Raw genomic sequence first — 18,515 nt, 5'->3', positions numbered from 1 at the left:
TCCCGAAACAAATATTTTCACTTCCCAGGTGCTATATTGCTATGACCAGAATGGTATGCAGTATTCAAGAAGTAGAAGGACTCAATGCTGTGTTCATTAAATCCTCCAAACCCATCAATAGGCCATTGTGTCTCTGACTACAATTAATCAGTTTTCATGAACACACATTATCTCGTCTGTCAGCAGATCTTGAAGCAAACACACTACTTTGAGCTCCATCAGAGCAAGCAATTTTTAGGAAGATCAAGAAAATAATTTCACAAATATTTCCTTGAAGAAACATAGCATCCACACTAACTCTTGCAAATCTCTTGCAGAAGAGCTCTTCAAGTGGTTCAAAGCACACGGTAACCTCAAAGATTTCCCTGACACATGAATAAGGTGATGAATAAGTGTGCAAGAGCCAATCAATCTTTCCACCCACAACCAGAGAAGAAGAAAGTTACCCTCTATGCTGAGTAACTGCCTATGAAGAGGAAGAAGAATGCATATTGGCAGTACACATATTACTGGCATTACATGAAGCCTTCAAGGTATAACAGCCAAAATTATTCAACATCTGGTATCTCAACAGAGTAGTAGGGGCATTTCCCAACCAATCATTTAGAATCTGCTATTACAACAAAATGCAGGAATCACAAGACAATTTTAAGTTGTTAAACTATTATATTGTTAATAATAGGACTTTATAATGTCTCATAATTATAATTTAAATTGTTAGGATTTTTTTTCCTGGAGCATAGGAAGCTGAGAGGTTACCTTAGTGAGGTACATAAAATCATGAAGGGCATGGATAAGGTGAAAAGCCTCAATCTTTTCCATGGATAGGAAGGACAAAAACTAGAGGCCATAGTTTAAGGTGACAGAGGAAAGATTTAAAAGGGAACTGAGGGGTGGCCTTTTCACAGACATTAGTGTGTCATGGAATGAGTTGACATAGGAAGTAATAGAAGCAGGTACACTTACAACATTTCACTTAGGCAGGGGCATCTATTCAGAAGGTTTGGAGGGATATCTGCAAGACACAGGCAAGTTGGACAAGCTCGGTTAACCAGTTGGTCAACATGGATGTGTTGGGCAGAAGGGCCTATTTTTGTAGTGTATAGCTCTCTAACTCCATGCTAAGTAGTAGGAGAGTGCAGATAATAGTCCCAAATTATTAGTTGTGACTAAGTGATCAAAGACATTTTTAACTTAATTTTTCCAATGAAAATCATGACAGAATACAAATAAATTATAAATCCTGTTTATTAAAACTGTTTTTGATGTCACATCAGTGTAAAGTAATGGAAAGGCAGAACTGGAATGTATTCATATTCACAATTTATTGATGAGATTGAGCGAATAAATTGCCATTTTGTTGTACTGTATTTTTAATACACTGAAATTGCAATTTGGCGCACTGAATTTTTAAAAAACTATTTAAAAACAATAAGGTTCCAATTTCACTCAGATATTTTACCATGAAGCGAATTCCCCCAAAATAGTTAAGAATCTCGATAAACAGATAAACAAAATTTTCACTGTCTGTTTTACATACTTATGGCACTGCTACACCTTTTATTAAAGCAATCCAGACTTTAAAAAATGTACATTGAAATTAGACATAAATTCTAATGTCACTTTAATGGAAAATCACAAGGGCCTATTTTGAAACATTCTGTTCTCTTCAGGTTAGATGTTGTATCACTTAAAAATACTCAGAGCATAACCTTCAACCTTTGTAAAAGGCAACATGTCATCTTAAACATGTTGTGAATGAAGTTGGGAAACAAACCGCTTGCAACAGTTAAATATTGTTATTAGACTTTACATTTTACATTTAACAATTTACATAGCACCTTTAACATAACAGACCATTGCAAGGTACTTTAGATGAGTATACAAAACAACATTTGGCACCAAACAAACAATAAATTAGGCAAGTGGATACAAGGAACTGCAGATGGTGGTTTACAAAATTAGGCAGGATGAGTAAAATCTTCATCAAAGGGATGGGTTTTAATCAATATCTTAAAGCATGAAAGAGAGAAAGTAAGGTAGAAGGGTTTAGGGAGGCAATTCCAGAGAGAACCCCATTATGAACAGTATAAAGGCGGGGAAAATTGAATCATCTTCTTTGAGATCGTAGTTTCTAACACATGCTGAGAGATACTTCTGAGTATCCCAAGAACCAAAATACCTTGTTTCACTGCGCAGCATGCCACAGAAGGAAGTTGGAACACATGATAACTCACTCTACTTTCAGGTGATGCTACAGCTAATCTGATTTACAGAGTATAAAACTTTAATCGGCAGACACAAATACCACCACATACCAGGAATGAGGAGGAAAAGAGGCTTTGTAGTACAATGGCAGATGCCACTAAGAAGATTAGGAGCACAAATAGCACCGATGGCAGTGTAATTCTTTCCCCTTTAATTAACAATCACTGCAGAGTTAATAGAAGCTTCTCAAAATATATGAGGATTAGGGTATCCACAATATAATGTTTCCAATCATTTATTAGATACATGTTCAGCTGAACACTGTAGATACTCATTGTAACTCATGTTACAAACTGGATAGATCACTGAAATATTATTTTAATAACTCAACTTACCGATCCTGACCAATGTGTTTCATGAACATTAATCTTTAACAATGCAGCATTTGCTAGTGACTGTAAAATTCAAAAGGCTCTAGGAAGTTAACGCTAAGGCCGTCAACAGTATTTTTTGTTCAGTTTCCAGTGTCCTTGTATGCAATTCAAATCAAGTACCGTAGGTTTCAATTTTCTGCCATTTTTCAAAATCACAATCTATGAATGTGAATGAGGTTGTGAGCTGCTGAAGCATTACTGCTACAGCAGCTCGCTATTTGTCATCTGTGGTAATGTTCTCTATTTATTTTCCCACTGTCCTTACTATATTTTAAATTGTCCAACTATTCGTGACAGAGGCACATTATAAAATTCAAAGCTTTTTTGCAATCACTCGAATTTCTGTCTCAGTGGCTATTCTGCATGCATATTTAGTAAAGCACAGTTGTAGACACATAACTGGATCATTAGTATCTTTCAGAACCAGGGAACGTGGCACGCCTCTCTTTCTTCAGTCCTTTGTCCCACATTTTGGTCTCTCAGGATTAACAATCTTGTCACTACTCCAAAGCTGAAATTGTCATGTAAAGACAACCATCAGCATTTCCTCAATTTTCTCAGCAATCTACCAGAGACACAGGAACAGCTTTCCAGCCGTCCTTTCAGTCAGAGATGATTCGTAGTCTTTGAGAATAAAAAAAAGAAAATTACATGAAAATATTGGTCGAGAGGATGATATTGGAAATGTGGAAATATAACATAAAATGAAGAAATTCAAGTGATTAAGAATCTCCAGCTTGAATTGCATCTTTTGTTTGGCTGGTAAAGTGTTGATTCTCTGCCATTGTGCTGCATGCTGTGCGCTTGCAAATTTGTAGCATGATTTACGTGTCCACCATATTGGAAAGATGACAGCACGTGCAATGTAGAATAGGGAAATCTTAATGTCAATCAGTGCACAATGCTGATTTGACACAAGTGCTGCCTAATTGGACCTCAAGGAAGCAGCTAATGTGCTGTTAACCTTGCACGGAGAACCAAACATTTAGCAGCAGGACCGCATTCCCTTTGACACTTCTTTAAAATGATCATCAATTACTTCCAAGTTTGTTGATGATTTATTCAAAGAGTGATGGTTGGAGTAATTTACATATTAATCTTCCTCTCAGATAATTTGAAATTGTGTGGGTTTTACTATTAAATAGGTAAATATATTTCTTCTGAAAAGGAGAAATAGTAGCAAGAGATGTCAATTATCATAAGAAAAGCAAAAAGAGTTACCAGAAAATAATTCACGCAGGTGCAGGACAGCAATAGGCACAACACCATTCTTAAGCCAAGCAGAGATTTAATTGACACCAAGAAAGATAAAAAGCCATAATCAAATATGAGGAAGGTGGATAAATCCAAGGTTGCTTCTGTAACGATGGATTTAAGGACCTTCTCTTACAGTATTTGATAAGCTTCGTGGTTCTAAATAAAAATATTTCCCTCACTAACTTTTATTGTTAGGCATTAAAGAATTAATACTACTTAATAGTATTTCATAGGCAACACAGTTCCAGTTAAAAATTGGCGGTCTAACTTAGTATTTTTTTTAAAATAGGAAGACAAAAGGCTTTCAGGATTTCCCATCTTCAGGTAATATTATTATTCAGTTCCCCGATATTTGAACACAGAACAAGAATCCCATGCAAATAACCCCCTCCCTGCAAATGCTGCCAATCCGAAATAAAAACAGAAAATGTTGGATACAAACAGCAGGTACAGCAGTTTACATGGAAAGAGAAACTGTGAACATTTCACATCTTGGTCTCTTCATCATATCTGGGAAAGAGAGTAGCAAAGAAGATGGGGAGGGGAATGAGTGATATATGAGTGGGTGGAAACATCAAAGACGAGAGAGCATGGTATAGGGTGAAAGGGACACAGTGTAAAGGAGATGTGCACAACAAGATTTTTCCAGAGTGTGGTGGAAACCTGGAATGCGCTGCTAGTGATGGTGATGAAGACAGATACGATGTGACATTTAGGAAGCTTTTAGATAGGCACAGAGACATGCAGGAAATAGAGGGATATGGATCAACTGCAGACAGAGGAGATTAGTTTAACCTGGCATCATGTACAGCACAGATATTGTGGGCCAAATGGGCCTGTTGCTATGCTCTTCCATTCTATGTGCTATGTGTGAATAAAGGGAATATCCCAGATAGGATGAGGCTGTAATGGAGCAGTTAAGGTTAAATTAAGCTTCATTGTCTGTGTAATGTGTTGATTATGGCAAGACTACAAAGTATTCCCAGCAACCCAGATTCTTTAAAAAAAAAGGAAAGCCCAAATTATGAAATGACTAGTTCTCATTCAAGCAGAGTGAGTTATCTGAAGTCAGACAATTCCTGCAAGTTGCAACATGCCTAGACAGAAGATTATTCCGAAAGCTTGCATTCAGCTACGTTTTAACAGAACAGGAGACCAGAGACAGATGAGTCTGAGTGGAAAAGGGATGATCAATTATTAAAGTTGCAGGCAACAAGAAGCCAGGGTCATTCCTGAAGACTGAATGCAGCTGCTCCACCTGATCTGGTTTGGTTTCTCTGATGTAGAGGAGACCACATTGTGAACTTCAAATATAGGAAAATTAAGAAAGTTATCTTCCTGCCAATCGTGAACAACAAAATCACAGGAAATATTAAAAAGAAAAACTCCAACACGAGTAGGCATAACTATAAGGCGAGAGGGGGAAAATATAGTGGAGATGTGCGGGGCAACTTTTTTACGCAGACGATGGTGGAGGCAGATACCATAGTAGCTTTTAAGAAGCTGTTAGATAGGCACATGGATTCGCAGGGTTTGGAGGGTTATGGATTACTTGCCTGCAGGCAGCTAACATTGGTTCAGCTAGACATGTTCAGCACAAACATTGTGGGCCAAAGAGCCTGTTCAGGCTATAATGATCTATGTTCCATGTTTGGTCCTTGTTACAAAATAGCAAGAAATAGAAACATACAAAATAAGTGCAGGAGTAGGCCATTCGGCCCTTTGAGCCAGCACCGCCATTCAATTAGATCATGGCTGATCATCCAAAATCAGTACCCCGTTTTTGCTTTCTCCCCATATCCTAATGTTTAATTGGAAGTAAACTACGATGATTGATTGCCCTGAGCAGTGAAAATGACAGGAATCCAGACTTCCTAGATGAAAACATGAAGCAACATTATATTCCCATTCCTCTACAAAATCCAAATGTTTCTGAAGGAAAAAAATAATGAATTCAGTTGTAAACCGCACTGGTTATTCTGATCATAAGACGAATAAACATGAACAATTTTTTTGTTCTGATGAACGTCATATGTGTTTTGCACAATACAAGCGATCAAATTTCTAAGCTGGATATACTTGCCCCCTCAAGGTGCATTTTCACATAGTCGATGTATAACATAATGCGGCCTAATGTGGTTCTCAACAGTGCACATTCACTTTTAAGCAGCTGGAATAAACGAGCACTGGAAGCTTTTTTTGAGCATGTTTGAATCATCCAGTGATTCAAATTAAGTGATTTAGAATTGACAAGAGTAGTCTGTATAATGAATTCTAAATGTCATTATCCTTTTGCCTGTGGTTCTGTATTTTTCAATTTACTGTTGACGAGTGACAAGATTAACATCCCTCACCATAATGTACAGAACTATATAATTACAAATGACCTCACTGCAAGTACCTTGAAACATGTATTATAGCATATGGTCTCAAGCAATCCACAATTACGCAAACATCTTTTACAACGTAAATGATCATTAAAGTAAAATACGATCTTATGAGTTTTACGCCATTTTCCTTAATTTTGCCTTCCATTAACATCATGAATATATTGGTTTCCTCACTTCCAATATAATTATTTTTTTCTACCTGCAGTCAGACATAGAAACGTAGAAAATGAGTGCCGGAGGAGGCCATTTGGCCATTCGAGCCAACACCGCCATTCATTGTGATCATGGCTGATCATCTACAATCAGTAACCTGTTCCTGCTGGACACCAAGGTCTCGTTGCACTTCCCCTTTACCTAATCTGACACCATTGAGATAATAATCTGCCTCCTTATTTTTGCCGCCAAAGTGGATAACCTCACATTTATCTACATTATACTGCATCTGCCATGCATCTTCCCACTCACTCAACCTGTCCAAGTCACCCTGCAACCTCCTAACATCCTCTTCGCAGTTCACACTGCCACCCAGCTTTGTGTCATCCACAAACTTGCTAAATCTTCTAAATCCATCATCCAAATCATTAATATATATTGTAAATAGTTGCGGCCCCAGCACCGAGCCTTGCGGCACTCCACTCTTCCCTGCCTGCCATTCTGAAAAGGACCCGTTTATTCCTACTCTTTGCTTCCTGTCTGCCCACCAATTCTCTATCCATGTCAATACCCTACCCCCAATACCATGTGCTCTAATTTTGCTCAGCAACCTCCCGTGCAATACCTTACGAAAGGCTTACTGAAAGTCTAGATACACTAGGAAAATAACTGCAGATGCTGGTATAAATCGAAGGTCTCACAAAATACTGGAGTAACAGCGGGTTAGGCAGCATCTCTGGAGAGAAGGAATGGGTGATGTTTCGGGTTGAGACCCTTACTCCAGCATTTTGTGATACCATCTAGATACACTACATCCACTGGCTCTCCTTCATCCATTTTACTTGTCACATCCTCAAAGGGACGGGTTGCAACTCAACAGGCGGGGGACCAGCATTCTGGCAGGCAGATTTGCCACTGCTACACGGGTGGTTTTAAACTAAATAGTGGGGGGGGTCAAATGGGATAGTCAAGGATGGAGCTAAAGGGAAAGAGTATAGGAATAATTAAGAAACACCCCAGAATTAACGGGACAGAAAGCTCACAAAACAATAGGAGAGAATGGCCAAGTGTAATCGGAATCGATGTGGGAGCTGAGATGAGCAAAGGATTAAAAGTACTATATATGAATGAGCAAAGTATAAGAAGTAAAGTGGATGAGCTTGAGGCTCAGTTAGGGATTGGTAAGTATGACATTGTGGGGATTACAGAGACGTGGCTGCAGAAGGATCATGACTTGGAACTGAATATTCAGGGTTATACGTCCTATAGAAAGGACAGGCAGGTGGGCAGAGGAGGTGGGGTAGCTCTGTTGGTGAGGGATGGAATTCAGTCCCTTGCGAGGGGTGACATTGGGACTGACGATGTAGAGTCACAGTGGATAGAGTTGAGGAATTGTAACGGTAAGAAGACACTAATGAGAGTTATATACACACCCCCAAACAGTAGCCTGGATATAGGGTGTACGTTACAGCAGGAGTTAAAATTGGCATGTAACAAAGGTAATGCCACTGTAGTTATAGGGGATTTCAATATGAAGGTAGACTGGAAAAATCAGGTTGGTTCTGGACCCGAAGAAAGGGAGTTTGTAAAGTGTCTCCGAGATGGATTCTTAGAGCAGCTTGTACTGGAGCCTACCACAGAGAGAAGGCAATTCTGGATTTAGTGTTGTCCAAAGAACCAGATTTAATAAAGGGAACTCAAGGAAAAGGAACCACTTGAAGGTAATGACCATAATATGATTAGTTTTAATCTGCAATTTGAAAGGGAGAAGGTTAAACCAAGAATGTCAGCATTGCAGTTGAACAAAGGGGACTATGAAGGCATGAGAGATGGCCAAGGTCGAATGGAAAGGGATCCTAGCAGGACTGATGGTGGAACAGCAATGGCAGGAATTTCTGGGCATAATCCAGAAGATGCAGGATCATTTGATTCCAAAGAGGAAGAAAGATTCTAAGGAGAGTAAGAGGCAACCGTGGCTGACAAGGGAAGTTAGAGATGGAATAAAACTAAAAGAAAAGATGTACAAGATAGCAAAGAGTAGCGGGAAGCCAGAGGAGTGGGCAACTTTCAAAAGACAACAAAAGATAGCAAAAAGGGCAATATGGACTGAAAAGATGAGGTACGAAGCGAAGTTGGCCAAGAATATAAAGGACAGTAAAAGCTTCTTTAGGTATGTTAAGAGAAAAAGATTAGTAAAGACAAATGTGGGTCCCTTGAAGGCAGAAAAGGGTGAAATTATTATGGGTAACAAGGAAATGGCAGAAGAGTTGAACAGGTACTTCGGATCTCTCTTCACTAAAGACACACACAATCTCCCAGATGTACTAGTGGACAGAGGATCAAGGGAAACAGAGGAATTGAAAGAAATTTGCATTAGGCGAGAAATAGTATTGGGTAGACTGATGGGACTGAAGGCTGATAAATCCCCAGGGCCTGATGGCCTGCATCCCAGGATACTCAAGGAGGTGGCTCAAGAAATCATGGATGCATTGGTGATCATTTTCAATGACCGACAATTCTCCTACGAGGCGAAATCAGGAGGCAGCTCAAGCGACAGCGAAGCATCACTTCTTGACGAGCTCAATGCATTCTACGCAGGCTTTGATAGGGAGAACACTGATGTGCCTTCCGGTGCCCCCATACGCCCTGATGGTATTAGTCACAGAGGCCGACATCAGAAGATCCTTCAGGGGGGTGAACCCTCGGAAAGCGCCTGGGCCCAATGGTATACCCAGTCGAGTTCTCAAAACCTGTGCAGACCTGCTGGCTGGAGTTTTTGCGGACATTTTCAAACTCTCATTACTGAGGTCCCCACCTGCTTTAAGAGGGCATCAATAATACCGGTGCCCAAGAAGAGTAAGGTGACGTGCCTCAACGACTATCGACCAGTGGCACTAACGTCCGTGATGATGACGTGCTTTGAGAGTTGGTTATGGTGCATATCAACTCCTACCTCAATAAGAACCTCGACCCACTACAGTTCACCTACCGTCACAACAGGTCAAAGGAGGATGCAATCTCACTGGCTCTCCACTCTGCAATGGACCACTTGGACAATAAAAGCACTTACGTAAGGCTGTTGTTTATAGACTACAGCTCAGCGTTCAATACCATCATCCCCTGCAAGCTGGTTACCAAGCTCACGGAACTGGGTCTCTGCACATCCCTCTGCAATTGGATCCTCGACTTCCTCATCCACAGACCCCAGTCTGTTCGAATTGGCAGAAATACTTCTTCCTCATTAACAATCAGTGCGGGAGCACCTCTCGGCTGCGTGCTCAGCCCCCTGCTCTATTCACTCTATACTCATGATTATGTAGCTGGACACAGTGCGAACTCCATCTTCAAGTTCGCCGACGACACCACCATTGTTGGACGTCATCCTTTTCTCCAGAGATGCTGCCTGATGCACTGAGTTAGTCCAGCATTTTGAGTCTATCTTCGGTCTAAACTACCTCTACATACCTATGCTATCAGACAATAACTAAGTTAATATTAGGTAATAAGTTATCTACATGTTAACGCACACACAAGCTGAATGTTGAACTATTGCCACTCCACACTTGCCTTAATTTGGCACATTTTCAGCTTTAAAATTATTCTACTTTCAGACCAGTTCCAAACTATACTGTCCAACTTTCAAATACTGAAGGTGAACATTATTACCTATTGCATTTATTTACAATGGATTTCCAGTCCATGTATTTCCTAATGCACGAAATCTTAATTTTGTAGATTCATTTGAGATTCACGTTTGTACACTGACCGGTGCACTGTGGGATTTGTAGTTCATTAGTATCCCATCATGCATTGCCTCAGGCGTGCGCATTAGGCCCCGGCTGGCCGACCTCCACTGACAGTTCATAACCATTCAGTGGATGGTTCCAACGTATTTTAAAGTTCGTCACTTTGTAAATAGACCCAACCACAGTGCTTTCGAACGTTAAAAGAGAGAAAGTACCTTTTCCTCCAATACGTCAGATAAACAATGATTTTAACAAATTCAACCGTACTTTCCCGGAAAAAACGCCGGCAGTACCGGAGAGGGGTGTGTGTGTGGGGCGGGGGCGGGGGGGGGCAGCGACCAATCAGATGACAGCTACGATGCGCTCCTGACGAGGACGGTTTGTAAAAGCTGGTCTGATTGGATGGATTGTTCACGTGATGCTCGGTGTTCGGCCGTTCGGTTCTGCTTCCCCTCCCCCCTGCCCCCTCCCAACTGAAACCTTTCACCCAGAAGGCAACGTGCGGCGCCAACGGCCGCGGGAAGATGGCGGCGCGCGCGGGCTTGGGCGCGGGCACGAGCTTCCAGAGGAGAGCGCGAAGCAAACGGGCGCCGGTGCCGGGAACCCGGCCGTCGCTGCATAACGGGCAGCTGCTGCTCTCCACCGGGGTGCCATCCCTTGACTACCTCATAGGTCAGTGTGCCGGGCCAATCGGCAAATTACTAGAACATGGACACAAAATGTTGGAGTAACTCAGGCTGCAGCAGTCAGACTGAAGTGTGAAGAAGGGTCTCGACCCGAAATGTCACCCATTCCTTCTCTCCAGAGTCTGCTACCTGTTCCCGCTGAGTTACTCCAGCAATTTGTGTCCATCTTCGGTATTAACCAGCATCCACCGTTCCTTCGTACACAGTTTAGTTTATTGTCACTTGTAGCGAGCTATAGTGAAAAGCTTCCTTTGGTTGTCTGCTAACCTGTCAATCGAACTGTCCACAGTGAACATGATAAGGGAATAACGTTGTGTGCAACATAGGCCAGCAAAGTCCGATCAAAGATATTCTGAGGGTCAACAAAGAGGCACATGAGTTCAGGACTGTTCTCAAGTTGTTGGTAGGATGGTTCAGTTGCCTGAAGACAGCTGTGAAGAAACTCCCTGAATCTGGAGGACATGTGCTTAAACCTAGAAACTCTTAAAAGTTAATCTTGCAGTGGGATTCTGGTGGAACATTCAGGAAAAGCCATTCAGCCCATTGTAACTCTAGTCTATATATCTGTAGTCTCCCTCTCCCTTCCCCTGATTCTCAGTCTGAAGAAAGGTCTTGACCTGAAACGTCACCCATTCCTTCTCTCCAGAGATGCTGCCTGTCCTGCTGAGTTATTCCAGCTTTTTAAGTCTATCTTCGGTAACTCATCTATCATCAGCCCTGCAATGATGAAAGTTCAGCATCTACACAGGATTACAAAGTGGACACTAACGAAAGGGGCAATTGGAGCTGAACCAAATCCTCTCTGAGGGATCGCTCTCAGACTAGAGCAGACAGATGGCAAACTTACCAGCATTTGACCCTGAGATAAGTCACAGATCTCCAACTATTGACATGATTTCTAAGACTGTCTTCGTAAGACCACTTGATTTTGTTCCTGCCTCATTTCCCTGCATATGTTACTTCTCATCTTTTATTCCCAGGCATCTTCACAAGCTGTAATGTTGATTTTATCCTAAGCCATGATGAACCCTAGATTGGCATGCGTGTAAACCATCACCTCAGCATTCACAGACTTTTTAAAATTCAGTTTTAGGATTTCCATTGTTATTTTCACACCCCTCTTACCTCTAATCTCCTCTGGTCCCACAACCCTCTGATGATTATATATTACAACTCTGACAGCACAATGGTACAGCTGGTGGAGATGTTGCTCACAGCACCCGAGACCCTGGTTCGTCCCAAGCTCGAGTGCTGTCTGTGTGGAGTTTGCACGTTCTGCCTGTGACTGAGTGGGTTTCCTCCGGGTGCTCTGGTTTCCTCTCACATTCCAAAGACATGCAGATTAATTGACCTGTGTAAATTGTTCCTGGTGTGTAGGAAGTAGATGAGTAAATAGGATAACATAGAATTAGTGTGAATGTGTGATCAATGGTCAGCATGGAGTTGGTGTGCCGAAGGGCCTGTTTCCATGCTGTACCTGTAAAATAATCTACACACTCACATCTGGTTCCCTTGGGACATCTAGGATAGTAGACCAACATATTTTACAGAATACCTAACATTACTCACTCTTTTTTGTGTGCTTCATATTTGAACAATGGATTTTTTAGTGAATGATTGGATTCAGTTAAAGGAATAGGAAATAAAATACACTGACCTTGTATATTTCATCTTATCAAAACAAGTTGAAACACAAGACCCTGAAAAAATAAACATGCAGGAGGGTCTCAGTGAATCAGGCACAATCTGTGGAGGGAACATACAGGTGATGTAGGAAAATAACTGCAGATGCTGGTACAAAACGAAGGTATTCACAAAATGCTGGAGTAACTCAGCCGGTCAGGCAGCATCTCAGGAGAGAAGGAATGGGTGACGTTTCGAGTCGAGACCCTTCTTCAGACTAATGTCAGGGGAACGGGACAAAGGAAGGATATAGGTGGAGACAGGAAGATAGAGGGAGATTTATTCACAAAATGTTGGAGTAACTCAGCAGGTCAGGCAGCATCTCGGGAGAGAAGGAATGGGTGACGTTTCGGGTCGAGACCCTTCTTCAGACTGATGTCAGGGGGGCGGGACAAAGGAAGGATATAGGTGGAGACAGGAAGATAGAGGGAGATCTGGGAAGGAGGAGGGGAAGGGAGGTAAAGAGGAACAGAGGAACTATCTAAAGTTGGAGAAGTCGATGTTCATACCGCTGGGCTGCAAACTGCCCAGGCGAAATATGAGGTGCTGTTCCTCCAATTTCCGGTGGGCCTCACTATGGCACTGGAGGAGGCCCATGACAGAAAGGTCAGAATGGGAGGGGGAGTTGAAGTGCTCGGCCACCGGGAGATCAGTTTGGTTAATGCGGACCGAGCGCAGGTGTTCAGTGAAGCGATCGCCGAGCCTGCGCTTGGTTTCGCCGATGTAAATAAGTTGACATCTAGAGCAGCGGATGCAATAGATGAGGTTGGAGGAGGTGCAGGTGAACCTTTGTCTCACCTGGAAAGACTGTTTGGGTCCTTGGATGGAGTTGAGGGGGGAGGTAAAGGGGCAGGTGTTGCATCTCGTGCGGTTGCAGGGGAAAGTGCCCGGGGTTGGGATGGTTTGGGTAGGAAGGGACGAGTGGACCAGGGAGTTACGGAGGGAACGGTCTCTGCGGAACGCAGAGAGGGGAGGGGATGGGAAGATATGGCCAGTGGTGGGGTCCCGTTGTAGGTGACGGAAATGTTGGTGGATGATATGTTGGATCCGCTGGCTGGTGGGGTGGAAGGTGAGAATGAGGGGGATTCTGTCCTTGTTGCGAGTAGGAGGAGCAAGAGCGGAGCTGCGGGATGTAGAAGAGACCCTAGTGAGAGCCTCATCTATAATGGAGGAGGGGAAGCCCCGTTTCCTGAAGAACGAGGACATCTCGGAAGCCCTAGTGTGAAACACCTCATCCCGGGCGCAGATGCGGCGTAGACGGAGGAATTGGGAGTAGGGGATAGACTTTTTACAGGGGACCGGGTGGGAAGAAGTGTAGTCCAGATAGCAGTGCGAGTCAGTGGGTTTATAGTAAATGTCCGTCACTAGTCTGTCTCCTGTGATGGAGATGGTGAGGTCCAGAAACGGGAGGGAGATGCCGAAGATAGTCCAGGTATATTTAAGGGCAGGATGGAAATTGGAGGTGAAGTGTATGAAGTCAGTGAGTTCTGCATGGGTGCAAGAGGTAGCACCAATGCAGTCGTCGATGTAGCGGAGGTAGAGTTCGGGGATGGGGCCAGTGTACGTCTGGAACAGGGATTGTTCGACGTACCCGACAAAGAGGCAGGCGTAGCTAGGGCCCATGCGAGTGCCCATAGCTACGCCTCTGGTTTGGAGGAAGTGGGAGGAGTCAAAGGAGAAGTTGTTGAGGGTAAGAACCAACTCTGCTAGGCGGAGGAGAGTGTTGGTCGATGGGGATTGGCTGGTTCTACGGTCGAGGAAGAAATGGAGGGCTTCGAGACCATCCTTGTGGGGGATGGAAGTGTAGAGTGACTGGACATCCAGCATGGATTTATGAAGGGGAAATCGTGCTTGACTAATCTACTGGAATTTTTTGAGGATGTAACTAGGAAAATTGACAGGGGAGAGCCGATGGATGTGGTGTACCTCGACTTTCAGAAAGCCTTCGACAAGGACCCACATAGGAGATTGGTGGGCAAAATTAGAGCACATGGTATTGGAGGTAGGGTACTGACATGGATAGAAAGTTGGTTGACAGACAGAAAGCAAAGAGTGGGGATAAATGGGTCCCTTTCAGAATGGCAGGCAGTGACTAGTGGGGGACCGCAGCTATTTACAATATACATCAATGACTTGGATGAAGGGATTAAAAGTACCATTAGCAAATTTGCCGATGATACAAAGCTAGGTGGCAGTGTGAACTGTGAGGAAGATGCTATGAGGTTGCAGGGTGATTTGGACAGGTTGTGTGAGTGGGCGGATGCATGGCAGATGCAGTTTAATGTGGATAAGTGTGAGGTTATCTAATTTGGTGGTAAGAATAGGAAGGCAGATTATTATTTGAATGGTGTCAAGTTAGGACAAGGGGACGTACAACGTGATCTGGGTGTCTTAGTGCTTCAGTCACTGATAGGAAGCATGCAGGTACAGCAGGCAGTGAAGAAAGCCAATGGAATGTTGGCATTCATAACAAGAGGAGTTGAGTATAGGAGCAAAGAGGTCCTTCTGCAGTTGTACAGGGCCCTTGTGAGACCGCACCTGGAGTACTGTGTGCAGTTTTGGTCTCCAAATTTGAGGAAGGATATTCTTGCTATTGAGGGAGTGCAGCGTAGGTTTACTAGGTTAATTCCCGGAATGGCGGGACTGTCATATGTTGAAAGACTAGAGCGACTAGGTTTGTATACACTGGAATTTAGAAGGATGAGAGCGGATCTTATCGAAACGTATAAGATTATTAAGGGGTTGGACATGTTAGAGGCAGGAAACATGTTCCCAATGTTGGGGGAGTGCAGAACCAGGGGCCACAGTTTAAGAATAAGGGGTGGGCCATTTAGAACAGAGATGAGGAAAAACTTTTTTAGTCAGAAAGTTGTGAATCTGTGGAATTCTCTGCCTCAGAGGGCAGTGGACGCCAATTATCTGAATACATTCAAGAGAGAGCTAGATAGAACTCTTAAGGATAGCGGAGTCAGGGGGTATGGGGAGAAGGCAGGAACGGGGTACTGATTGAGAATGATCAGCCATGATCACATTGAATAGCGGTGCTGGCTCGAAGGGCCGAATGGCCTCCTCCTGCACCTATTGTTCATTGTCATTCATTGTCATTGAGATATATTCTGCATTTTTATGGTATCATCACACATACCGTTCCTCCAAAACACTGATTACACTGCGAGAGGCATAACGGACGGTGGGTTTAGCTTATTAAAATGGTGGACGTTACACTCCTTTGCATACTATACTTCAGTATAGGCGATTTCGACGGAGTGATTCATCTTGATCCTCTAGTATCTTTGGTTGGGACCCTTCTTTACACTGATGGAATGGGAGGGAGCCCGCAAGTGATAGATGGATACAGGTGAGGGAATGATAAGCAAATGGATGGAGTAAGTGACAAAGGTTGGAGGTGAAAGGGAAACAAAAGGATGTCAGTTAAGGAGAGAAGAGGCGGTGTGAAATGTAATACTGGAGGGAAGGATATGGGTGATGGGGAAAGAAAAGGGAGGGATAAAAGGGAAATATGGGAAATGATCGTATGGAGGGGGGGGGGGGGGAAATGAGCAGGCACAAGCATCTTCATCGTCTGCCTTTGTTGAGAGATGGCCCCTGAGATATAGTCCGTGTTGTCCAAGATCTTAACGTGAACCTTTCTGGTTGAGGGGGAGGGAAGGTGGAGGGAAGCAGCAAGTGATAGGCGGATACAGGCGAGGGGGAATGATTGGCAAATGGATGGAGTAAGTGACAAAGGCTAGAGATGAAAAGGAAACGTGTCATCACAAAACTGTTTGCCAATAGCGAGCAAATTTTAGTGCCATGTCGTTGGCAAGATCCTTTACAGTGCATGTGTCATGCAGCATGTCACAGCTCAGGAGATGTTCCATAGTCTGGAGACCCCGTCCGCACTCGCAGTCTGCCGCATCTTCAGTACATCCCCACTTCAGCATGTTCGATTTGCTCCTCCCCATGCCTGTCCGCAGTCTGTTGAGACTGCGCCAGGTTATCCACGGTTGGTCGGAACCTGGTGGGAGTTTCTCAGAGGGATCAATTGCCATGTGAATGTCTTCCGGAGATTTTCCTAGTCTCTCTTCCCAGAGTTTGAGCCTTCTGGATGATGCACTGCAGTCCAGGGGATGGACAGAAGAGAGGAAACTTCTGCGTGATTTCAAGCGCTGAGGTAGCAAAGAGTGGACATGTAGGGAACAAAAGGGTGTCAGTTAAGGAGGGAAGAGGCGGAGTGAATCTGGTTAAGAGTAGGAGGAAATTAAGAAGTGGCATTGTGCTGCGGAGGAAGGTTGGTAGAAGTCGTTTGTTTTGTGGAAGTTTAATGACGCCTCGTATTTCATGAAGAAGTTCAATATTGACTTCACATTCAGACAGCAAACACTTGCCAAAGACTTTGCAAAAGGTATAAAGGTGGTAACTATGTTATTCCCATATTGAAATCCATTCACTTTTACGATAAAGATCTCCCACATTTACTAGATTACACTTTGACAGACCTTGGTATTTACTTCCCCATCCAATCATTATTTATTCATATTATATTGGTCCTTTTTTCAGTAACATTGCTTCTTGTATTGGTTTATTATTGTCACGTGTACTGTAAAAAGACTTTTGTGCCATCCAGGCAAAACATACCATACACGAGTACCTTGGGTAATGCAAATGAGAAAAAAACTGAGTGCTGAATATAGTGTTACAGCTACAGAAAAACTGCAGATTAAAAAAAGGACTGCAACATCATAGATTGGAAGATCAGAAATTCATTCTTAGCATATGAGAGGTCGTTCAAAAGTTTGATGACAGCAGGGAAGAAGCTATTCTTGAATCTGGTGGTATACTCTTTCAAGTCCTTGTACCATCTATAGAATGAGAGAGGGGAGAAGGGAGATGACAGGGGTGTGAGTGGTCCTTGATTATGTTGGTTGCTTACTGGAGGCAGTGTGTATTGATGGTGTCGGTGGAGGGGGAGGGGGGGTGGTGTAGGCTAATTTGTGTGTCTTGAAGTCTTGGGCAGAACAGTTGCCATACCAAGCTGTGATGCATCACAATAGTATGCCTTCCATAATGCATCTTTAGAAATTAAGATCCATTGGAGACATTCTGAATTTCCTTTATATTCTGAGGAAGTAAAGGTCTCTGAGGACTCAGCCTGAACTGAGGAAGTCAGTGTAGTTGAAACAGAACAAATTGTGGTAATATAGTGCCCATTGGGTACTCTTTGATATTATTATTTTTCCCCATCAGAAGAAACCTGTGGTATCATTTTTTCATTACTTTTAACTTCAAATGTAAATATTGTTCCTTCCAATCCATCCTCTGTTCCCCACCTCCCAAATCCACCCCAGTCGTGAGACTAAATGTTGAGGGTAAATTTATATGCATTAATAATTTAAATTTTCTTTTTTAGGAGGAGGCTTGGCTGTTGGAACTCTTCTCCTGGTTGGTAAGTGATATCTTAGATTTCACCATTATTGCTTTATTCAAATTATTGGATTACATAGCATTGAATTGAATGCCTTGCTGGGCCTTTTTTTTAGCTCAATTAAGAGACAATTGATATATACCATATGAGATAAGATTTTCTTCCCACAGAATTCCTCGGCTATTGTGGTGGGAGTGGAGCTTTAATCTCCAGATCAATGATTAGCACCTCTGGACACTTGTCACCACCAATTACTTAAACAATCTTGCAGCTATGTCCCAAGGTTAAGTTTTGTCACAGGTAACAATTTGTACTTATAAAATTTTAAGTCATGAAGTATGAACAAACACAATTTGACATTTGGCCACATACTTAGCCAGATATTAGCTGGCCAATATGTTGTCAAAATTACTTTTTAAAGTAAAGAAATAGTGAGAGGCTTACCGATAGAATTCCAGAACCTGAGGCTGCAGCAGGTGCAGACTTGGCAGCCTGTAATCAAACAGTGAAACAATGATTGCAACCAATGTTAT

The 18,515-nt window shown here is 42.8% G+C and overlaps 2 protein-coding genes across 6 annotated transcripts in view; one reads left to right on the top strand and one right to left on the bottom strand.

Annotated features, from left to right (window-relative positions):
• Positions 1-10,502, bottom strand: part of immp1l (inner mitochondrial membrane peptidase subunit 1) — a 63,289-nt gene extending 52,787 nt beyond the window's left edge. The window contains exon 1 of one of the 2 annotated variants that reach the window (XM_078414880.1): positions 10,404-10,502. Coding sequence is in view for 1 of the 2 variants with exons in the window: in XM_078414879.1 (XP_078271005.1) it covers positions 10,109-10,143 (35 nt within the window). In the remaining variant the exon portion in view is untranslated. Of the gene's footprint in view, positions 1-10,108; positions 10,210-10,403 lie in introns of those variants that run through there. The other variant, XM_078414879.1, reaches the window with a different exon arrangement.
• A 170-nt stretch (positions 10,503-10,672) lies between these two features.
• Positions 10,673-18,515, top strand: part of elp4 (elongator acetyltransferase complex subunit 4) — a 177,522-nt gene continuing 169,679 nt past the window's right edge. For 3 of the 4 annotated variants that reach the window (XM_078414876.1, XM_078414877.1, XM_078414875.1), the window contains exons 1-2: positions 10,673-10,860; positions 17,968-18,003. In XM_078414876.1, the coding sequence (XP_078271002.1) occupies positions 10,713-10,860; positions 17,968-18,003 (184 nt within the window). In that variant the 5' untranslated portion in view covers positions 10,673-10,712. The remainder of the gene's footprint in view (positions 10,861-17,967; positions 18,004-18,515) is intronic. The other variant, XM_078414878.1, reaches the window with a different exon arrangement.

This window comes from Rhinoraja longicauda, chromosome 18 (assembly GCF_053455715.1).
Source record: "Rhinoraja longicauda isolate Sanriku21f chromosome 18, sRhiLon1.1, whole genome shotgun sequence".
NCBI lineage: Eukaryota > Metazoa > Chordata > Chondrichthyes > Rajiformes > Arhynchobatidae > Rhinoraja > Rhinoraja longicauda.
The sequence above is the reverse complement of the archived record's forward strand: the minus strand, read 5'-3'. Positions and strand labels throughout refer to the sequence as shown.